The sequence below is a fragment of the Penicillium odoratum genome (assembly GCF_028828045.1).
Source record: "Penicillium odoratum strain IBT 22623 chromosome Unknown utg000006l_segment0_segment0, whole genome shotgun sequence".
Taxonomy (NCBI): domain Eukaryota; kingdom Fungi; phylum Ascomycota; class Eurotiomycetes; order Eurotiales; family Aspergillaceae; genus Penicillium; species Penicillium odoratum.
Window position 1 is genome coordinate 768,414 of NW_026643148.1, and position 19,022 is coordinate 787,435.

The 19,022-nt window shown below is 48.2% G+C and overlaps 6 protein-coding genes across 6 annotated transcripts; 4 read left to right on the plus strand and 2 right to left on the minus strand.

Moving 5' to 3' along the window:
- Nucleotides 1-91: 91 nt before the first annotated feature.
- Nucleotides 92-952, minus strand: N7520_008731 (uncharacterized protein; the record flags this gene model as incomplete). The annotated part of the gene is made up of 1 exon (XM_057142665.1): nucleotides 92-952. One exon carries the CDS (start codon nucleotides 950-952, stop codon nucleotides 92-94), a length of 861 nt encoding a protein of 286 aa, XP_056991953.1.
- Nucleotides 953-1,370: 418 nt separating this feature from the next.
- Nucleotides 1,371-2,955, plus strand: N7520_008732 (questin oxidase family protein; the record flags this gene model as incomplete). The annotated part of the gene is made up of 2 exons (XM_057142666.1): nucleotides 1,371-1,548; nucleotides 1,616-2,955. 2 exons carry the CDS (start codon nucleotides 1,371-1,373, stop codon nucleotides 2,953-2,955), a joined length of 1,518 nt encoding a protein of 505 aa, XP_056991954.1.
- Nucleotides 2,956-3,620: 665 nt separating this feature from the next.
- On the plus strand, nucleotides 3,621-5,311 carry N7520_008733 (MFS transporter; the record flags this gene model as incomplete). Its single annotated transcript, XM_057142667.1, has 3 exons — nucleotides 3,621-3,930; nucleotides 3,993-4,095; nucleotides 4,156-5,311. The coding sequence occupies 3 exons, from the start codon at nucleotides 3,621-3,623 to the stop codon at nucleotides 5,309-5,311; spliced, it is 1,569 nt and encodes a 522-aa protein (XP_056991955.1).
- A 664-nt stretch (nucleotides 5,312-5,975) lies between these two features.
- N7520_008734 (O-methyltransferase) lies at nucleotides 5,976-6,698 on the plus strand (the record flags this gene model as incomplete). Its single annotated transcript, XM_057142668.1, has 1 exon — nucleotides 5,976-6,698. The coding sequence occupies one exon, from the start codon at nucleotides 5,976-5,978 to the stop codon at nucleotides 6,696-6,698; it is 723 nt and encodes a 240-aa protein (XP_056991956.1).
- Nucleotides 6,699-10,576: 3,878 nt separating this feature from the next.
- N7520_008735 (fungal specific transcription factor domain-containing protein) lies at nucleotides 10,577-11,945 on the plus strand (the record flags this gene model as incomplete). The annotated part of the gene is made up of 3 exons (XM_057142669.1): nucleotides 10,577-10,750; nucleotides 10,828-11,582; nucleotides 11,645-11,945. 3 exons carry the CDS (start codon nucleotides 10,577-10,579, stop codon nucleotides 11,943-11,945), a joined length of 1,230 nt encoding a protein of 409 aa, XP_056991957.1.
- Nucleotides 11,946-12,844: 899 nt separating this feature from the next.
- N7520_008736 (uncharacterized protein) lies at nucleotides 12,845-17,116 on the minus strand (the record flags this gene model as incomplete). The annotated part of the gene is made up of 1 exon (XM_057142670.1): nucleotides 12,845-17,116. One exon carries the CDS (start codon nucleotides 17,114-17,116, stop codon nucleotides 12,845-12,847), a length of 4,272 nt encoding a protein of 1,423 aa, XP_056991958.1.
- Between the last annotated feature and the right edge of the window lie 1,906 nt (nucleotides 17,117-19,022).

The window sequence follows — 19,022 nt, forward strand, 5'->3', positions numbered from 1 at the left end:
TCCAATAATTACCCAAATAATGCCGACCTGATATTCCTGCGCATCGAACCGCCCAACTTTCCCACCAACCTCTAAGCCTCCTCAAGCCATTCTACTCAATCCTATCCTCCTTCGGCATGACTCTCAACACCACCCTCCTCACCATCTCCGCAATTTTCACCGACACCTCCGTTGACCTTGGAATATCGTGCCCCCCGCCATGATCGAACTCGTCCCTATCATCACAAAACTCCGCCAACTGAATGGCAGCCGGCCATCTGGGATCCTTCGACCCATAAACATGCACTGTGGGAATGCCAATGCGCGCAGAGTCCGGGAAAGCCGTGAAATCAAGACCGAAGACGTCGTTCCGCGCAGGCTTGCGCGCAGGGTCATGCACCAGCGTCCCCGCATTGCCGTCCCACAGGCTCACGCCGCGCTTGATCAGCTTGAGGTCTGCAGCTAGCTCAGCCAAGCGACCAGCTGTGCTATTCAGCATTACACCAGTGCATTGGTTGATTTCATGGGTGCGCGCAGAGACGGGAAGGCCCATGTCTTCGAGGGCGGGGAGCGGGACGCCGCCGCAGATGAAGATGGCGGCGCGGAAGGGCAGTAGGGGTTGTTCTTGGTCGGGAGATGAGGCCTGTTCAACGGAACGATAGAGCGCCATGGTCGAGGCGAGCGAGCAACCTTGCGAGAAGCAACAGACGGCATCATAAGGGCCGTGTTGGCGGGCGTATTCGGTTACCCAGCAGTGGGCGGCGCGGATGTCCTCCGGCGTGGACTGCCGCCACCATGTATATGTTGGACATGAGTAGATGGCATGGATACCTGGAGCACCGGTGCTGGAGAAGGGCGCATCCACGAAATAAAATTCAAAGTCGCTGCTGAGCTTCGATCGGAAGGCGGCGGTTTGGGACTTGAAGATGGAGGCGCTGGTGCCGTGGCCGTGCAGGCAAAGGATTCGCGGCATGGCTGCAGAGAGAGTCAGCCGCTGTACGCTTGGAGAGGGATCGAAGTTCGGATCACAATAGCGATGCACGCAGGTAGAGGGGGCAGCTGAGATTGACTCTCTAACTCTAACACCAAGAAGAGCTGGCGATATCTGGCGGGAGACCCTACATCGGGCTTACTGGGTCGATCCGCGAGGCGTGGGTGCAGGCCGATCGGTCCCCGAGTCCGCGTACATGCGTCGTATTCGGCCCCCGAACCATTTTGGCAGCGGCTGGCGATCGGGGAACTAGATGAAATGACTAAGGTCAGAATCGCTGCGTCTATTGATTCTAGATGGGAATATTTGCGAACTGATATCTGCGATGTTACGCGTTGTGTCCAACCTTGCCTTCCTTTGATTTTCAAAAATCAACTTTACCCAAGTCATTATATCCATCATGGCTGCTAAACAGACGAAGCAAGTAACTCCGGCCGTCTCAAAAGTCCTTCTTTCGCTGGACACACCCGGATACGTTCATGTTCAGGGCCTCATGCAGGCAAGTGCACAGCTCGTGTCAGAACTGCTCACTCAGAACCATACTCTATACAAGACGCGATGGAAGGATACCCTGCACAGTATGCGGACCACTCCAGGAAGCCGAGTGTCGCTCATCATGGTGATAATCTGATAATCTCCATCTAGATCACCTTGTGCACCATCTTTTAGCTATGTGGGCACTCGGAGCCACTCCAACCGAGATCCAGGATATGTGGCACTACAACGCGCGCTATCAAGACCCCATGAACGAGGGACATCCCGCCGCCAATGCATCTGAAATTCGCCTGAAAGACCCTGCTACTTTCCAACAATGTCTGGGCATTAATGACTGCTACCCAGACTTCTTGCAGTTCTTTGAAAACGAGATTGAGGAGAATGGAATGGAAGCCGTCATCAGAGAGTATCTACTCCAGGGCGACGAGCGAGCCAACGATATCTTGGGTCGCATGTTTGCCGGTTCGAAAGCTCCCAGCATTGATCTATCCTTATTCCTTACAAAGATCAAGGTTTCGCTGACCAGATTCCTCTTCTCAGACCTAGTGCATCCGATCATCCATCTAGGATGCGGAATCGAGTTCCACCAGCCAAGTCTAGTGGCCGAAGCACTCGCTGGCGCCTGCGTTCACGAAAACTGGCCAAAGACATTCCTTATCCCCACGGAAGAATACGCGCGCACCCACCCCAACGAGCCCTCCCAATCTATGCTGCAACTTCTTGAAAGCCTGAGCGAGAATCCCGACATCGTCGGCGGCACAAAAGAGACCGACCCATTTAACAAAATCCCCGACGGGTTTCTGAAGCGCGTCACCCCAGCCCAACTGGTCCCCTACCTCGCCCGGTTCCAAGTCCAGCCCGATCCGACAGACCTGCAGGACAAAATGTCAGAAATGATGCACACAAACGCATACATGCTGGCCGCGGCGCAGCGACCCGGAAAGCACGCCGCAATGGACTTCGTCACACTGCACGCCGTCACGCTGGCAGTTTTCTTCCCAGCCATCCTCGCGCAGCCCTGGCTGTCCAACGCCGAGAAGGCGCGCCTGCTCGAGGCGACAGTGCGTGTCGGCGGAGTCATGTACGCAGGCACGGGGTGCCCCCCACTATATGCCGACCGGGTAATGAACTACACACCTCGCCGGCCCAGCGATGGATGGACGGAGCTGTTCCATCGGGCAAACGTATACCGTGATGAGGGCCACGCAGTCAAGCTCATCCGCTCGCTGTATGCGCTGGAGCAGCTGGACTTGCCCCCGGGCTTCCCGATCGCGAAGCAGGATTTCTTCCTGATTGCGCACATGGGCATGGACTCGATTGAACGGGCTATGGACCCGGACGAGGGGAATCATGTCTCGAAAGAGATGACTGCCGGGGTGGTGAAGCGTGTCGGACGTGGAGGGGATATGGTGGTTGCCAACATGACGCGATGGGTGTTTTATGGCGGATTGCCGAATGCATGGCGACATGTGCCCGATGTAAAGTCGTAGTAGTTGTCAATCTGTAGCCAGCCACCTAGTGCAAATTTAAGTAGGTTCGATATCTTGATCTAGCGCTTTCAATGTTACTCGAAGAACATGAGATCCCTTCTCGGGCATACAGTAGCTACCCATGGGATAGATTAATCCTCCCTGTTCACCCGATCCGATCTATACCACCCCGCCATCGCCTTCTCAGTTCGTTGAAAATTCCTTTCACACCGTCCCACGCCAGCCTCACCGCATGATCGACCGATCGACATGTGTCCCACTACAGTACAAGACCCATTACCGATCCCCGTCTGGGCTAGCGCCGTCTTAACGCACATCTCGGTGGCGCGTATCGGGGATCAAAAAGCAACCCCCATTGGCCAGTCACGCTTCAAGCATTCTGAGCGCACTTCCCAGCTCTCAGCGCCGGGCTTTGTCACGATTTTAAGCCTTTAAAGTCCCTAATCTCCGTCTCTTTGGATTTAGCTGTGCAAGGTGCATGCTAAGACCATGCCTGAATTTGCCTGGCTCGGACTCTTTCCCAGAACGGCACAGCCCGAGGCATTATCCCCGGGTCCGCAACTGCGATAAATAGGGCTTGTCTCGTTGTTTGCTAGTTACACCGCGTGCTCCTTGCTTGCCCATACGTGCAAAAGTGAAGGTGATTGGGTACATCCACCGCCGCGATGTCCTCCAGCAGTGAAAAGACGAATGGCGCGGTCGCCAATGGCGCCGACCAAGATGTGGAAAAGGTAGCTGGCGAGACGACGACACCGCAGCCAGATTCGACATTAAAGAAGACACCGTCCAAGGGGCAGTCAATTCGTGAGAGAGAAGTCGTGCCTCTGTCTGAGCGACGAGGCTTGCTGGGCCGGCTCTCAGTCATCCCCGAAGTCACGAATCCGTACACTTACGGCAAAGGAACGAAGTGGTGGATGACAGTTATTGTTAGTTTTGCGGCCATCACATCCTCAACAGGATCGTCTATTTTCTACCGTGAGTTCCTCATTTGGAAAATTCGTACATTTGGATTTTCACTGACCCGTGATCTGCTGCAGCGGCTCTTTCTGAGGTCGCCCGCGCCCTTCATACCACGCCCACAGTCGCGAACTTGTCGTTGGCGTTGTACATGCTGGCAATGGCATTTACGCCTATGTGGTGGTAAGTACCCCCATTCCCATAATTACAGTATGGATCAACTTAACCAGGATATCGTACTAGGTCTGCGCTTTCTGAGAAACACGGCCGCCGCACCATCTATCTCCTCTCCTTCTCCCTCTTCCTGGTCTTCTCCTGTATCAGCGCTGTCAGTGTCAATATCGCCATGCTTCTAGTCTTTCGAGTTCTCAGTGGCGGCGCCGCAGCATCTGTTCAGTCGGTCGGTGCCGGCACCGTGGCCGACATCTGGGAGCCGAAAGAACGCGGCAAGGCAATGGGAATTTTCTACTTGGGACCTCTCTGTGGACCAGGTCTCGCCCCAGTTATTGGCGGCGCCCTGACACAGGGCCTGCGCTGGCGCAGCACACTCTGGTTCCTGACCATCTTCGGTGGTGTGATGCTGCTCCTGATCTTGTTCTGTTTGCCCGAGACAGTGAAAAAGCGTGCCCCCGCTACCACTTCTGACAACGAGATTAGAGAAAATATTACTCTGGTGGTATTGAAGAAAATCTTCGGTCCATTCTCGGTTCTTGCGCTACTAAGATACCCACCTATCATCGTGGCTGTCTGGACCGGCGCAATCTCCTTCTTCACCATGTTCGTCCTGAATGTGTCTATCCAGGCGACCTTCGAGAAAGCCCCATACAATTTCAGCACCATCCTCGTAGGCTTGGTCTATCTCGCCCCGACAATCGGATACGCCTTCTCCTCTATCTTAGGCGGCCGCTGGATTGACTACATCATGGCGCGCGAAGCCCGCAAAGCCAACCGCTACGATGACAACGGCAAGCTCAAATACGTCCCCGAAGACCGCATGAAAGAGAACATCTGGATCGCGCTCTTCCTGTATCCCGCCGCCCTCATCTGGTACGGCTGGTCGGTCGACAAGGGCCTGCACTGGGCAGTCGGGTGCGTGGCCTGTATCTTCTTCGGTCTGGGTGTGATGCTCGTCATGGGCGCCATCAACACGGTGCTGACGGAGTTCACGCCGAAGAAGTCCTCCAGCGGCATAGCGCTGGCCAATTTCCTGCGGAATTTGCTGTCGTTTACAGGTGCTCTTATCACACAGCCGCTGATTGATGCGATCGGGACGGGCTGGACGTGTACGATGGTGGCGCTGATTGCGTTTGTGACGGGCACTGCGGCGATCTTTGCGCTGCGGACGTGGGGCCCGCAGTGGCGGGTGATGATGGACCAGAAGCTCAACGCGAAGCCGTAAGCGGAGGGGGGTATCTGGAGTTGATGGATGATCTGGTGTGGAGATTGCTTGATAGCACCAGTGATAGATATTTACCAGCTCCAGGATTCGATACATACAGATGGATGCATTGCTTGAACATGGCAATAGTGTTGACCAATCTGGATGACTACATAGAGCTGCAATAACCCATAATGACGAACCTCATGATTCGACTCTCCCACTGAAATTTTCCTTTGTGACCTAGAGCTAAGCCAGATTGATTCTAAAAGAATCAACTTCTTGTTTAAGACAGCTGTCCAAGCAAGTATAAAGCAATCGGCGTTACACACAATGTAGAGGTCCACTCGTATACTCCTTCCCTTTCACGAGTGGAGAACAACCCCATCCGAACCAGACTAGCCCCAAATTTTTACCCAATCACTAGCTAGCTTTGATTCCCGATCTCCACTCCCAGACAAAGCCACATGCCCGAGCCTCGGAGATAAACGAATACCCGGAGACAAGACGCGGACACTGCTAGCAGCGACTTGGACTAGTAGGATGAGTAGGACGATCATGAACCACTTCTTGCGAATCAAATCTCTCTCAATGAAGAGCCCTTGTATACTACGCGGAGGCTACCGACCATCTATCTCCCAAAGCCAGCACCTCTGGAAGCATTAATCCTTTAACAACCGCCGCAATGTCCTCCACTCGCTGGCGCTACACACAAGACAATCCCCTGTGGACCACCGTCGACACCTATACCATGAAGCACACGCACCCACCCTCGCGCCCAAACACCTCCCTCCTCGAATCCACCTTCACCACCAGCTCCAACTCTTCCCTACCCCCCTACGCCCTCTCCGCCCCGCAAGCCAAATTCCTCGCCCTGCACCTCCGCACCGCGCACGTCACCCACGCTCTCGAAATCGGCACCCTGGGTGGCTACACCGCGCTATGGCTCGCAACACTTAATCCAGACCTATACGTCACGACGATCGAAGCCAACGCGCACCACGCTGCCGTCGCGCGGCACAACATCCTGCAGGCGGGCCCTTCCGTGTCGTCGCGCATTGAGGTCCTCGAGGGTACGGCACTGAGTATCCTGCCACGACTGCGCGAGGAGGTACACAGTGGTGCAAGGCCGCGTTTCGGGTTTGTGTTTATTGATGCGGATAAGAGGAGCAATTGGGCGTATTTCTCGGCTGCAAGGGAGATGGTCCTTCCAAGGGGGGTTATTTGCGTGGATAATGTGGTGAGGGATGGGGAGTTGGTGGATGCGGGGAGTGCAGATGCGAGTGTGAGGGGGTCGAGGGAGGTAGTGGAGCGGGTAGGGGAGTTGGAGGGGGTGGATGCGGTGGTGTTACAGTTGGTGGGGGAGAAGGGGTATGATGGGTGGTTGTGGGCGGTGGTGGACAATTAGAGGGGGCTTATTTGGAATTCATTTTATGGGTTGTTTAATTGACTGACATGTAATGGCGTGGCTTGGTTGTGTACGCATGCATGTTTGGTGGTTCGATGTTGCGGGGTGTGTCCCCAAGGCTGAAAACAAAATGTATTATGAGCATTTCTAGTAAATAGTCACCGATTCGGTTAATCAATTATTAGTTTTCCCATGAAGTTAGAGCTATTATAGTCAGCTTCGAGCTTTGTCTCCCCCATTGTAGACTGGAAGAATAGGTCAAGTTATACCACGTGACTCACCGATGACTCAGATCCCGGTAAAAGGGGCGCCAAAAACGGCGTCCCAGATAGCTATTTTCGGCGCCTAGTTTACCGTCAACTAGCGTTGGGATGTAGTAATTCATAGCCTTTACCCGAATTTATGGAAAAATCCTGTGTGTGCTATTGAACAAGAAGATAGTTGTCAGTAAATTCGACCTGGGTTATGGATATTGTTACCTACTCTGTGGCAGAACTATGGTTCCGTGATTGATCCCTACCTAGTGTAGTGGGGAGACCCGATCACTACTGCGGATTGCCATACTGTCACACGTCACATTCCGTCCCGTAAGGAAAAGGTCATATTAATACGGGTTTAGCACTAGCTAGAGAATACACGCTCTTACACATCTCTCACTTTTGACCTTTGTCGAGGGATCCACTGCTCGCCGAGGGCGACCTTCGGTCGTGGTGGGCTTTGCTGAGTATATCCGATTCGTGCGTCGTCAGAGCGTACAGCCAACGAGCGTTCCCCTCTTCACTAGGTACCCTGCTGAGAATAGAGGAATATCTGGAGATAGCATTGATAGCGTATACACAATTTCGGCCTTTTACTGGGCATCACATTCTAAAGAATAATCATAGTCGTAATTCCAATTTCAAGCATTACAAGAGTTATTAAATCAAGATTAGTATTTGAACCTCATGATGTAGCTATAGAAGTCGAATATTATCTTTCGTAAGGTACTATCGAAGTTTCGCTAAAATCTTTCCTAATTCGCTTACCTGAAGTGTATCATATAGCGGCTTTAGCTTTTTCTTAATAATACGGATTTTTCTTCTAAGCCAATCTTGACTGACTTCGAAGTTAATGATTAAGCTTTTGTTCTAGGATTCTGCTGCGTTACCCGTGTTCGAATTGGTATAACAGCGTTATAAAATGGGTTTGCTAAGATTCGACAATTTGATACCTTATATCGAAGTAAACGAAGAACCTTTCTTGCTATATGTAAGTCCCGGGCGAAATGGTAAATGATTCTATTATATGAATCGAGTTAGCTAAGTAATATGACCGAGGCGCCAGTAGTACTAAATGTATATATGATTTAGGTAAATAAGTAGTATTAACGTAATAAAGCTTATCTAATGCTAATATTAACACGAACTAAAATATACTATACTTTACTTTATCCGTATATTAAACTCTACTTACTCCACTCTCTAATACCACCTACGCAATCTTCTTAGCCTAAAGGCAAATTCTATCCTTCTGATATTCTAGATACTGCTTAAATATTACAAGCTATTATATCTAGTTACTCTAAGATCCCTCTAAGAAGCGATAGCCTACGACTATTAAGTCTTTATAACTTTCACCTATAGTAATATATAATATTCTGAAATAGAGAGGCTTGAATATAATAGTGGAGCTTTAGAAGCTTATCACTATATCTATTCTCTAAGGGCTTCTATTTCCCGCGCTTAAATATTCACAATACTATACCTCTATTTAACGAGGAGTACTTTTTATGAATTTGGAGAATATATTCTGTGTGGAGATACTTAAGGAGCGTATAATTATTAAGCCAATCTGGTAAAAAAACCCCACTAGTCATCTTTAAGAACAATTAACCTAATTAGATATGACCTATGTATCGAAAATAACTAAAGTGCGACTAGACTTCCTTATTATTCGAGATGGAGTCTTCCGTTTGATTTTCGTGTTGTTATGCTCTAAAAAGTTCACCGCGTAGCCTGTATAGTTCAATATTGGATCGTGCACCGTACGCCTTTTGCATTCCTGGTACACTGGATCGCGAGTATGTCAGAAGGTGGAAGATCAAAACGGCATCAAAAAGGCCACGGCGATTCCAGTTTTGGTCATTCCGTCCAGAACTTTGGAAAGCACATTTTTCCGCCTAGGGTGAATGAATATTCAAGTGGGTCAAGGTCCGCCCAGGTTACCCTGAAGAGGGCTGAATAAAGCGGCGAGCCGCCCACGCCTGAAGCCTGGGCGCTAGGTGGCTACCGTCATACAAATACTATGGCATGTTTTTATTTTTATTATTTTACTTGAGTCAAGTGATCTTACCAGTCTACTCTATAGTCCATTTAGGCACCTTCACCTGAACATCACTATTTTGCATCTGAATATCCTATTGATCCCTGAAGCGCTAACATGGCCTTCCCCTCCGTATACTAATATTCCCTTATAGGTATGTTGTTTCGGTTATAGATTTCTAGTCTAGTGTTAGGTATATCTTCTACTAGTCTACTAAAGTGGATGTGAGTTTCAAATATTTTTGACATGCGTCTGTAGTAACTTGTGACATCTGGTCCTAATTGATAGCAAGTCCTAATTAACACCAATTAACCAAGAAAGACAAATGTTGAAACTTCCAATTATGTCCGCCATTACTCCGTATATCCAGATCCATCAGATCCGGGTCCGACATACCCGGGTCCGACATACCCGGTTACACTATATCCGGGCTCATTTTATCCGGGTATACGGCACTTCCTCTTATACGCTGCTTCAACCGTAGGCCCGGAACCTTGGAGGGATACATCCGGGTGGACGGATATGCAATTCTTTGAGAATCTTCGATGCCAACTGTAACCGAAAAACCAATCATATTAGAAGGAATTGGATTAAATGGATGGATTACATGTGGCAAAAATTAGACCAAGCTATTATTCCACTAGGCTAGTGATATTAGGCTTTCAGGAGAAACCACAACCTTGAAGTTTTGTAAATCAACTGTTTGGTTCAGCCGCTGAGGTTTAACCTTAAGTTGCCTGATCCACTTTTCCAAGAATGACTCATCAATTTTCAAGAATCTTCCGGTCAATTTAGAGACAAAGTTTTATGGGTTATCCAAATCAAATACTCCCTGGCCAGCCTGAAAAGAAACTATGAGTGGACGTCGTGGTCGACGGGGTCAAAAGATTTCGGCCTGTGACTCCTGCTGGAAACGCAAGGTAGAAACTGATTTCAGGAGGTTTCATTCGTATAAAAGCCACTGACTTTGTTCAGATCAAATGTACTGCGGCTGTACCAAAATGCTTCTGGTGTGAACACTACCAAACCCCATGCGTCTATGAAAGAGATGGTATACAGACTTTTCGAGCGCGGCGGGTTCCTCAAAGTGAATCAAGTGAGGCTTTTTGTCCCTTTACCCATCAATGAGTTCTAACTCGCCGCTCTGTGAAGTCCCTTCAAGTGCTCACAATGAGATCACCCATAGCACCAGACAACTCGAGGGCAGTGGGTCGCATTTTGAATTGCGGTCAGACTTGCCCCTCAGCGCATTGATCTGCATTCCTGAATCCTCAGCTGTGCACCAGGAATGGACTCGTTTCAAGTCAGGACAACTTGTCTCCACCGAAAGGTTGTGTAGAGATCTATTTGCTCAAAGAAGCTTATCGTCATTACCCCTCTTCCCGTCTTTTAGACATTATCCCGAATCCAATATTAATGATACCACCATTTTACCAGATCGACCACTGGTAGAAAAATGTATGGGCTTATACAAGAAGTCCAAAATACGGGCAGCATTCCCAATTCTTGACCCTTTTCTATTTGAAGAAACAGTGAGGATAGCTTATGAGTCAACTGATCATAAGCCATCTGACATAATGAGTGCCAAAGCATGTGTCATCGCCTTTGCCATTTTCACCTATCTGGTCCCTTTCGGTATTCGATTGTGTTCCACTTCAAAGTTCAATGGCTATACTGCTCTTCTTCAGCAAGTGTTACCTGCAATCACCGAGGCAGCGACAATTGATGGCTTCCAGGCCTGCATACTTTTGGTATGGCACCACCTCTTTTCATTCATAAACTCTCCAGTGTTTACGGTAATAAGCTTATGCAAATAATCGGTATTTAGATGTTGACGCAATTCTTCACTGGAAAGTTGAAATCAGCTGCAGTCACAAACTCAATAGCAGCGCATTTTGTCTTCTATCTGAGAGCTCATAACGATTGGGCGACGGAGTCTTTCATCGAGAGGCAACCAAATATATTAGAACATACCAGAACACACCTGCGGAATCTATTCTGGGCTTGCTATACGATCGATAAAGACCTCTGCTTTCGCGTTCTCCAACCGCCTGCTCTCGGGGATAATTACTGTGATCTCAATCTTTCGTTACAATACTTGGACAAAATCTCGAAGGATTTTGCCATGGACCTTCCATTCGAACGATTCCATCCATCGATCATGTTCCCCGCCGATATTAAACTAAGCCAGATCAAATCCCGAGCATATGAGTGTCTACACTCAATAGCTGCCTTTAAGAAACCTAATACGGAGCTTCTCATGGATATCCGGAACCTTGACAATTCTTTGGAGACATGGCGCTTGGCTGTTCCTGAGAAATACCGCCCGAGTCTTTCGTTTTCCTATGATATCGAAGTGGACCCAGGAAGTACTGACTTGCGCAGTCTAATACTTCGACTTGATTATCTTTACTGTGTGACAGTCATCCATCGTGTTAGCAACAGATGTCTTGGAACCGCTATGAGCGTTGATGGCATGGAAACTGTCATTGCCACTAGCATTGCCCTGGCGGTCGAGGCTAGTCGTTCCACCTTGAGATATTTGCAGACTGCTCATCACATTCTCAACGAAGGGAGTTACTGGTGAGTACATCTTATTTCGTTATTTGATCATTTAGATTAATCCGGAATGCGATATCTATCAGGGTGATCGTTTTTTATGCCCTCGCCGCGTCCGTTACTATAACATGCAACATCCTCGATAATCCTGCTCTCCCATCTGCTGTCCATGATCATGAGCTTCTGATGAAGGTTCCAAGGCTCATGTCTCATATGTCGATGCACAATCTCGAGTCTGAAGAGCGTCTTCATAGAAGTCAGTTAGAATCATTTGTAATGGAACTGCTCCATGCTGCAGAGCGTGCCACATCGAGCATGAGAAATGAAACGCCATCTACACCCTCATCGCCAGGCTCTGACCATATTGACATTGATCAAGAAGATTAGTTATCATTGTGAACTTGCCAAAATCAATCGGTTCATCCAAATAATCCTAAATGTCAATGCTAATTGGGGGATATTTGACTCAGATCATAGTCAATTAATCTGTCTCAAATTCTGACTTTTACTCTTGCTATTCGAAGGAATTCTCGTTCATTGGGAAGCTATCAAAAATTGAATTGAAACGAAGATGGTGATGATATTGTCACCTACATGAAATCAATTGACCTCACAACTACAATTCTGGCGTAACAGTATTTATAGATATGAAAACACAATGAGCAATATCTTGGTATGACTGACTAGCAAATCTTGAAAACTAAAATGTCCAGTTCAATGTTTCATCCTGGCTACAAGAAAGGGTTGATCCTCCAACCACTAGGATAAGCATGGAAAGCAAGTTACTTGATAAAGCCAAGTCGAAATTGGCTCTATTTAATGAGTGAGAAATCCTAATTTTCGATCACTTTGGGGCTGATGTGTCGGAGGGAGGAATTGGAATTCAGCACTGTGTTAACTGCATCGTGCTGAATATCAATAGAGAATGTATTGCGAATACATTTGGCTGTGAATATCTATACATATTAGATAAAGCCAGAAAAGGTGTGGCTTGAATGCTAAAACTCCCATATGAGAAGCACAACTTCAAACACAAAAGAAATGAAAAAGGAGAGAGTAAGCATGTGCAAGAAGACAGAGATTTGAAAGCACATGCAGTCTATTTGAGCAAAAGAAAACACGAAAAACAGAGGAAAGGAAAGTAAAAGGAAAGGATAAGGAAATCAAGTGAAAAGGATGAATGAGAGGAGTTCAGGGGAGGTTGTAGTCCAATGTGAGTCAAGATGAAAACCGAAAACAGGGAAAGGAAAATGGATGATGCACACCCAACTCCAGATCTGAATTGACTATTCTGCCTTCTTGGAGGCCTTCGTCTTGAGCTTCATCATCATGTAGACCATGCCGTAAGAGCTGAGGAGAAAGATCACACAAATTCCCGCATCACGCCAGCCGTCATAGTAATGAGACAAGTTCAAGGTGTGCAGGTAGTCATTTCCAGTGGTATACTCACAGACTCGACAGTCCGATGTGGCGGCGGGATTGACAAGGTTGGCACGAGACCCCTCCCCTTGCAGGTAAGAGCTGAGGTAAGATTCACAGGTTTCACCACTGGGAGGATTGAAAATGGCGAATTCGGTCTCCTTGCATTTGACATCCACACCCCAAGTACTGAAAACAAGGAGAGAGCCACTGACGTAGGTGAACGGGTTGAGATAGTAAAGCCAGTACCGCCAGAAAACCGTGATTTGACTATAAGGAACGAGTATACCACAGCAAGCAACGATAGTACCAAGGATCAAAGGATTCGCCAAAGCAGCAAAGGTCGCATTTGGCGCGTAGGCAGCAATTGCCTGACCCATTCCAGTATAGATAAATTCGTACAGCCAGATAACGAAAAAGATCGCTCCAGAGCGCATTGAGGACTTGGGGAATCCCACTGTGTAGTAAAAGCAAACGAAGTAAAGGACGGCGCAGACGCAGAGGTAGGGGAATTCTGAAACGATAAGCCCGGTAACGAATGCCTTCCATGAGTAAATGCGGCTCTTTTTCTCACGAGCATCATAAATTTCGCGACGTGCAATGAAAAGCGGTTGGAGTTGAGCGATAACACCAGGCGAAATAAAAAGAATGTTGAAGACTGTGAAAAGCCGTAGCTGTAAATCACCGATAGAATGTCCAATCTTCCAGAAAGTGAAACCGTTGAAAAGACCCAAAATGATATGCAAGACAAATTTGTTGTTCGTGTAGGGGGTGTTTCTGTATAAGGATATGCTCATTCTCTTGGTAACCAGTCTTGTTTGAGTCCATAGGCTGGTCGCGAATTCAGCATTATCATCGTCAAACCCAGGAGGCTTGGCAGCCGCATCGGAAATAAGATTATCTAGATAACCACCCATATCTGCATGCTGAGATGATTCTAGCCACTTCTGGTGCCATTCGACCCCAGGGAGAAGATGGCCGGAGACAACATCGATCATGAATTCTGCTGGGTTGACCCCAGCGGGACATGGTGCTCCGAGATTTCTGAAATAATCCTTGATGCAGCGACCATCTTGGCCAATCTCGCCGAAATATACCATCTTTCCACCCTTAGCCAGCAACAAAAGATTATCGAATTGTGAGAAAAGTTGCGCAGAGGGCTGGTGAATCGTGACCAAAACCGCTTGACCATGATCGGCAAGTCTTCGCAAGAATCGGACAGTATTGAATGCAGATTGACCGTCTAGACCAGACGTCGGTTCGTCAAGGAAAATCAGAATTTTAGGCTTCGAAACCAGCTCGACTCCAATAGTCACTCGTTTCCGTTGCTCAATGCTTAGTCCGGCACCAACTGAACCAATCAGAGTATCTGAAATATCATGAAGCTCGAGCAGGTCGATGATGGTGTCAACGTAAGCCAGCTTTTCTTCCTGTGAGAGCTCTTTTGGTTGTCTGAGTAGAGCAGAAAATTCGAGAGCTTCCCTAACCGTGGCATACGGCTCATGGACATCAAGTTGTTCACAGTATCCAGAAGATCGCTGGAATGAGACAGGAAGGGGGCGGCCGTCAACCAAAATAGATCCTTTGATTGTACCCTCAGTCTTGCGCTGAGCAAGCACATCCAGCAAGGTGGTTTTTCCGGCTCCGCTAGATCCCATCAGTGCGGTTAGGGATCCAGGTTGAACAAAACCATAAACATTATCCAAAAGAACTCGGTCTCCCGTAGGTGTATTGACCGTGTAAGTAAGGTTTTTCCAGGTAAAGATTGAGGAGTTCCGCTGTAAACTTCTAGGGTTTTCATCTTTGTCGGATTTGATGGCTCCCTGGGGGCCGGCCTGCGCTTCTTCATCCGATGCTCGAGCGTGGTGGTGTCGCTTTTCGTAAGGGATAAGCATCGAGGATCCAGATTCCGAGCTATCGCTCCATAGCATAGTAGAGCCCACAGTGATAAAGACATTGAACGCCCAGAAGGCCCAGAGAATACCAAAGTTGCGCCAAATGTGATCGTGGGAGTAGGCGAGAGCAGAAAGGTATAGGTCGCCTGTGACAGAAGAGGCACCGGTTAAGGCGCCCGGAATACCTGAGCATGCCTGATAGCTGGAGTCATTGTACCCCGGCCCATTCGGGATCAGACTGGTGCCAATACAGTCGATAGTCTTGCCATGAAACTCATTGGCAACAAGGGCCTCAACGGCATAAGCCATAGGGTTGACGTAGAAGATCCAGCCAAACCACATGTGCATCTCGGGCCTCGAGATCATATAACCCGCGTAAACGCATAGCACTGTGGTGAGGAAGCCTGAAATTTTAGAAGCACCATCGAAGGATGAGAAAAGCGCTCCAATTCCGCGGAACATTTGGGTCAGGCACATAGAAGAGGCGAATAGAACAATCCAGTAGGTAAAAAAGTTGGCGGCATTCATGGTAAGTCCTGTCATGAAGTATAGGATCAACGAAAAGATGGAGACCTGGAACAGAATAATGGGGATATCGATGACAATCTGGGCGAAGCAGAATGTGGCAGGGTGGAAAAACGCGAAGTGTTTATGCTTGATAAGAACGGGGCGACCGGTGAAAGAATCAACAACTTCAGACATGGGAATCAAAATTCCGTTGTAGAGGACGGCAAAGAATATAGATCCGCCCTTGAGGAACAGTCCTGCGCTGGTCTCTGGGGCGTTATAAAATAAGGATCCGGCAACGAGGGCTTGGATAAGGGATGATATCTGCTGAATCGCAAAGGTGGCTTTGTCGTTCCAGATGATCTGATATTGCCGAACAATACAGGCCAGGACTTGCTGGTATAGACTAACGGTGAAAACGCTACCGTTGCCGAGGGATTTGTGCTTCTCGAGGGCAATGGTTTCTTGAAAAGCTTCCGTGCATTCCTTAGTGGCAGTTGTGGTTGGATATTCTTCCTCCTCTTGGATCATTTGCTGGAAAATGGGTGATGATTCGTATAGATTACGAATTTCACAGGCGGATCGAGGGAAGGAGTCTTCATGACCAGGTTTAATCTCACGTTCTGTGGGTACCGTGACACCAGTGAGGTAGTCTCCCACGTTTGCACCTTCACGGCACACAAATCCAATGCTTTCAAAGAAAGGTCGGGCCTCAGTCATAGGGCCATAGTAGATTTGCTCGCCCTCGTCCAACACCAAGACCTTGTCGAATAGATCATAGATACCATTTCCCGCTTGGTAGAGGGTAACGATGGTTGCCAGACCAAGGGTGTCGGTTAATGAACGGAGGCACTTTGCCCAGTCGAGTGCTGAGCTTGCATCCAAGCCACGAGTGCTGTTGTCCCAGCAGGCGACTGAACCGCGGGCTGCCATACACTCAAGAATGGAGACACGCTTTCTTTCTCCACCGGATACACCCCGCACATACTCATTCCCGACTTTCGTGTTGGCTGTGTGAGAGATACCCAGAGACTCAAGGAGGAAATCTTTCATATCCAATCGGTAATCTTTGGCGGTAGGTAGATCCGAAGGCCGGTTGAACGAAACCTTGTTCTTGGTTGCGAAGTCCATGGTGTCACCGACTGTCAAAGTGGGAAAGAAAATCTCCTCCTCGGTATTCATCACAATTTGGCCTCGGTATGGTTCGGCTTCTTTGTGATCCATTGTGCCGAAGTGCACATCTCCATTGACAGTGTAGCCCCCGCGGCGGTTGGCGAGAAGTTTCAACAACGTTGTGCAACCGGATCCGGGGCGTCCCAGAACTAACAGCATTTCACCAGGTTTGACGCATCCGTGGCTGTTGACAATAATATTTTTCTGAGGGGGCTTGTGGCGGAGGGCTCGCACGTGGTGCATAAAGTCGAATTGAGAAAAAGCATTGTGGTTGATGGCCGAATCAGCTGCAGGAACCTCGACACTCAGATCCTGCCAGGTGACTCCTAGGGCGCGATTCTTCAGCCCAGCTTCGATTTCTCGCTCACGCAAGCGTTGCACCTTGGGGGCATGCACCCAGTCAGCTTGGGACTTCTTCACTTCGCTGTCCGAATCTGGCATAGTTTTCTCGTCCAAGGGATGCTCAATGAAGGAATTGTCGATGATAGTAGTAGCGCTTTCCTGAGGCGTGCCTTGGGAGCCGATACCATAAAAGGTTTCGTCCGGTTTTTTGGATGGCTCCATGGCAAAAGAATGTTCAGCCAAACAATGATGAGGACAAAATCTCTGCAAATTTCAGCAGCAGGAACAATTTCCATTAGATATATTAGCATGGCGTCTAGGGTGCCGTTCTACGCGGATGCCAGTAAGGAGCCAACGGATGTGGAAACGGAGCTTCCACACTGTCACATACATCTAGCATGATCTGCCAAGCCAACCTCCGTATTGTTGTGGAGTTAGTTCTGTGGGTCACGACCCACTTGAAAAAAACTCGGCCCGCGACACCGTTTCCTATTTTCCGTCCGTATGCCGCAATGCCCAAATTTGATGGCTGAATGAAAAGCGTTGGGTGGTCGAAAAATGCGTCGCAGGCTTCATTGCCACATCGGTCAAGAGCCGACTGGCTTGCTTCACCCTAGGTGAGCAACACTAGGGGCGGTGTTAATCCGCTTCTTCGGCTCACATTCTGGCATACTTGGGTATCTCTCTCAACTACACAATGGAAATACTGTTTTGTTCTCTAAACCTCTGCCGAAGCCAAAGTCGTGGTCTCTTAGGCGAAACCGTGATCCTCTGAAAATCAAAAGGTACACTTTCTCTTTTTCTCATTTTAAACAGGTTCATAATTCACCATCTATGAATGCAAATAACCGAGCATATCAACCACCTCCAATTCATTCGAGCGATTCATTTCTACTTTAACCGTACAATGGCCAATAATTTTCGCGTACGACTATTAAGGCGGAATAAAATACAATCCGATAGAAAAGAGACTGACGAAAGATGAATTTAGAAACAAAGTCGCAAGAACGTAGCGAAATGTGCGGCGCGGATGTTTGCTTGGGGTTACGCATTCGAGAGTCAAGCAAAGTTTCCATCTTCTCGGCGGACGCATCAGGGATTTGGTCATTCCGAAGCTCTCGGCTAGTATGTGCTGTCGAAAATCTTCGTGGCTTCAAGCATTGAATATGCTAGCTTTCCTAGGGCTCCTGCTATCTAACACCAGTCGAGAGAAGCAAGAAGAACCCTTTGAGTAGCCGGTCATTGTAATGAAGACATATGAAGCTAGATCTTGAGGACTAGCTTTGGCCTGAAATAGCCGCTAATAAATTTATGTTCGGCAAAGCATATAGGTTGCCTATCCAACTAAAAGATGTAAAATCACCGCCTATCATTTGAGTGATTAGGGACATTAGCAAAACTTACTTCAAGCTTGATAATCAAAAGCTTAAGAGCTAATCTAATGCCCATCGTGGGCGCGACGCCAATATCCCGCCCTCGCGCTACCATTATAGCGCATTATAGACTAAGTAATCAAATCTACTAGTAGTCTTTCATTTTATTACGTTCGATCGTCTTGTTCGATAATTGGCTTTTGGTCTCCACTAGTTCCAATATTTTTAGCACATAGCCGATTCTTGCGAAGGCTTTCGCTGTAGTGCGCACATGACCTATGGAGGATCCTTCGTCTTCGACGTCAACTTTCAGGTGCAGAAACTCCGACGGTCCTTACCAGCCGATACAATCATGCCGTTGGAAGTTGCAGGAACATTTTGATGCCATATTATTGGCGTGAAGATTTTACGCACCGCCGTGACCATTTCCGTTTTCACTACGGTAAACTTATACATCCGACAAGACCCGTTGGAATAATAGGAAATTAGAAATCATAGCCTCTACAGTGCGGCCCTTGGAAAATCTAAATCCACAAAGCCGCGATACAAATTGGTGTGGAGGGCAACGTAAACAACGACGACTACGACGACGGGTCTTCGGACCCTTCTGGGTTTTCTTGCTTCCTCATAATCTGGATCTAGATTACGGTTAGTTGCACGCTAAACCTACTTAGGCATCAATGGATGGACCGAGATTGAAGTTCCGCATCACGTGATGAGTATTTGAGCACCTTTATCTCCGTATAGTACTGACT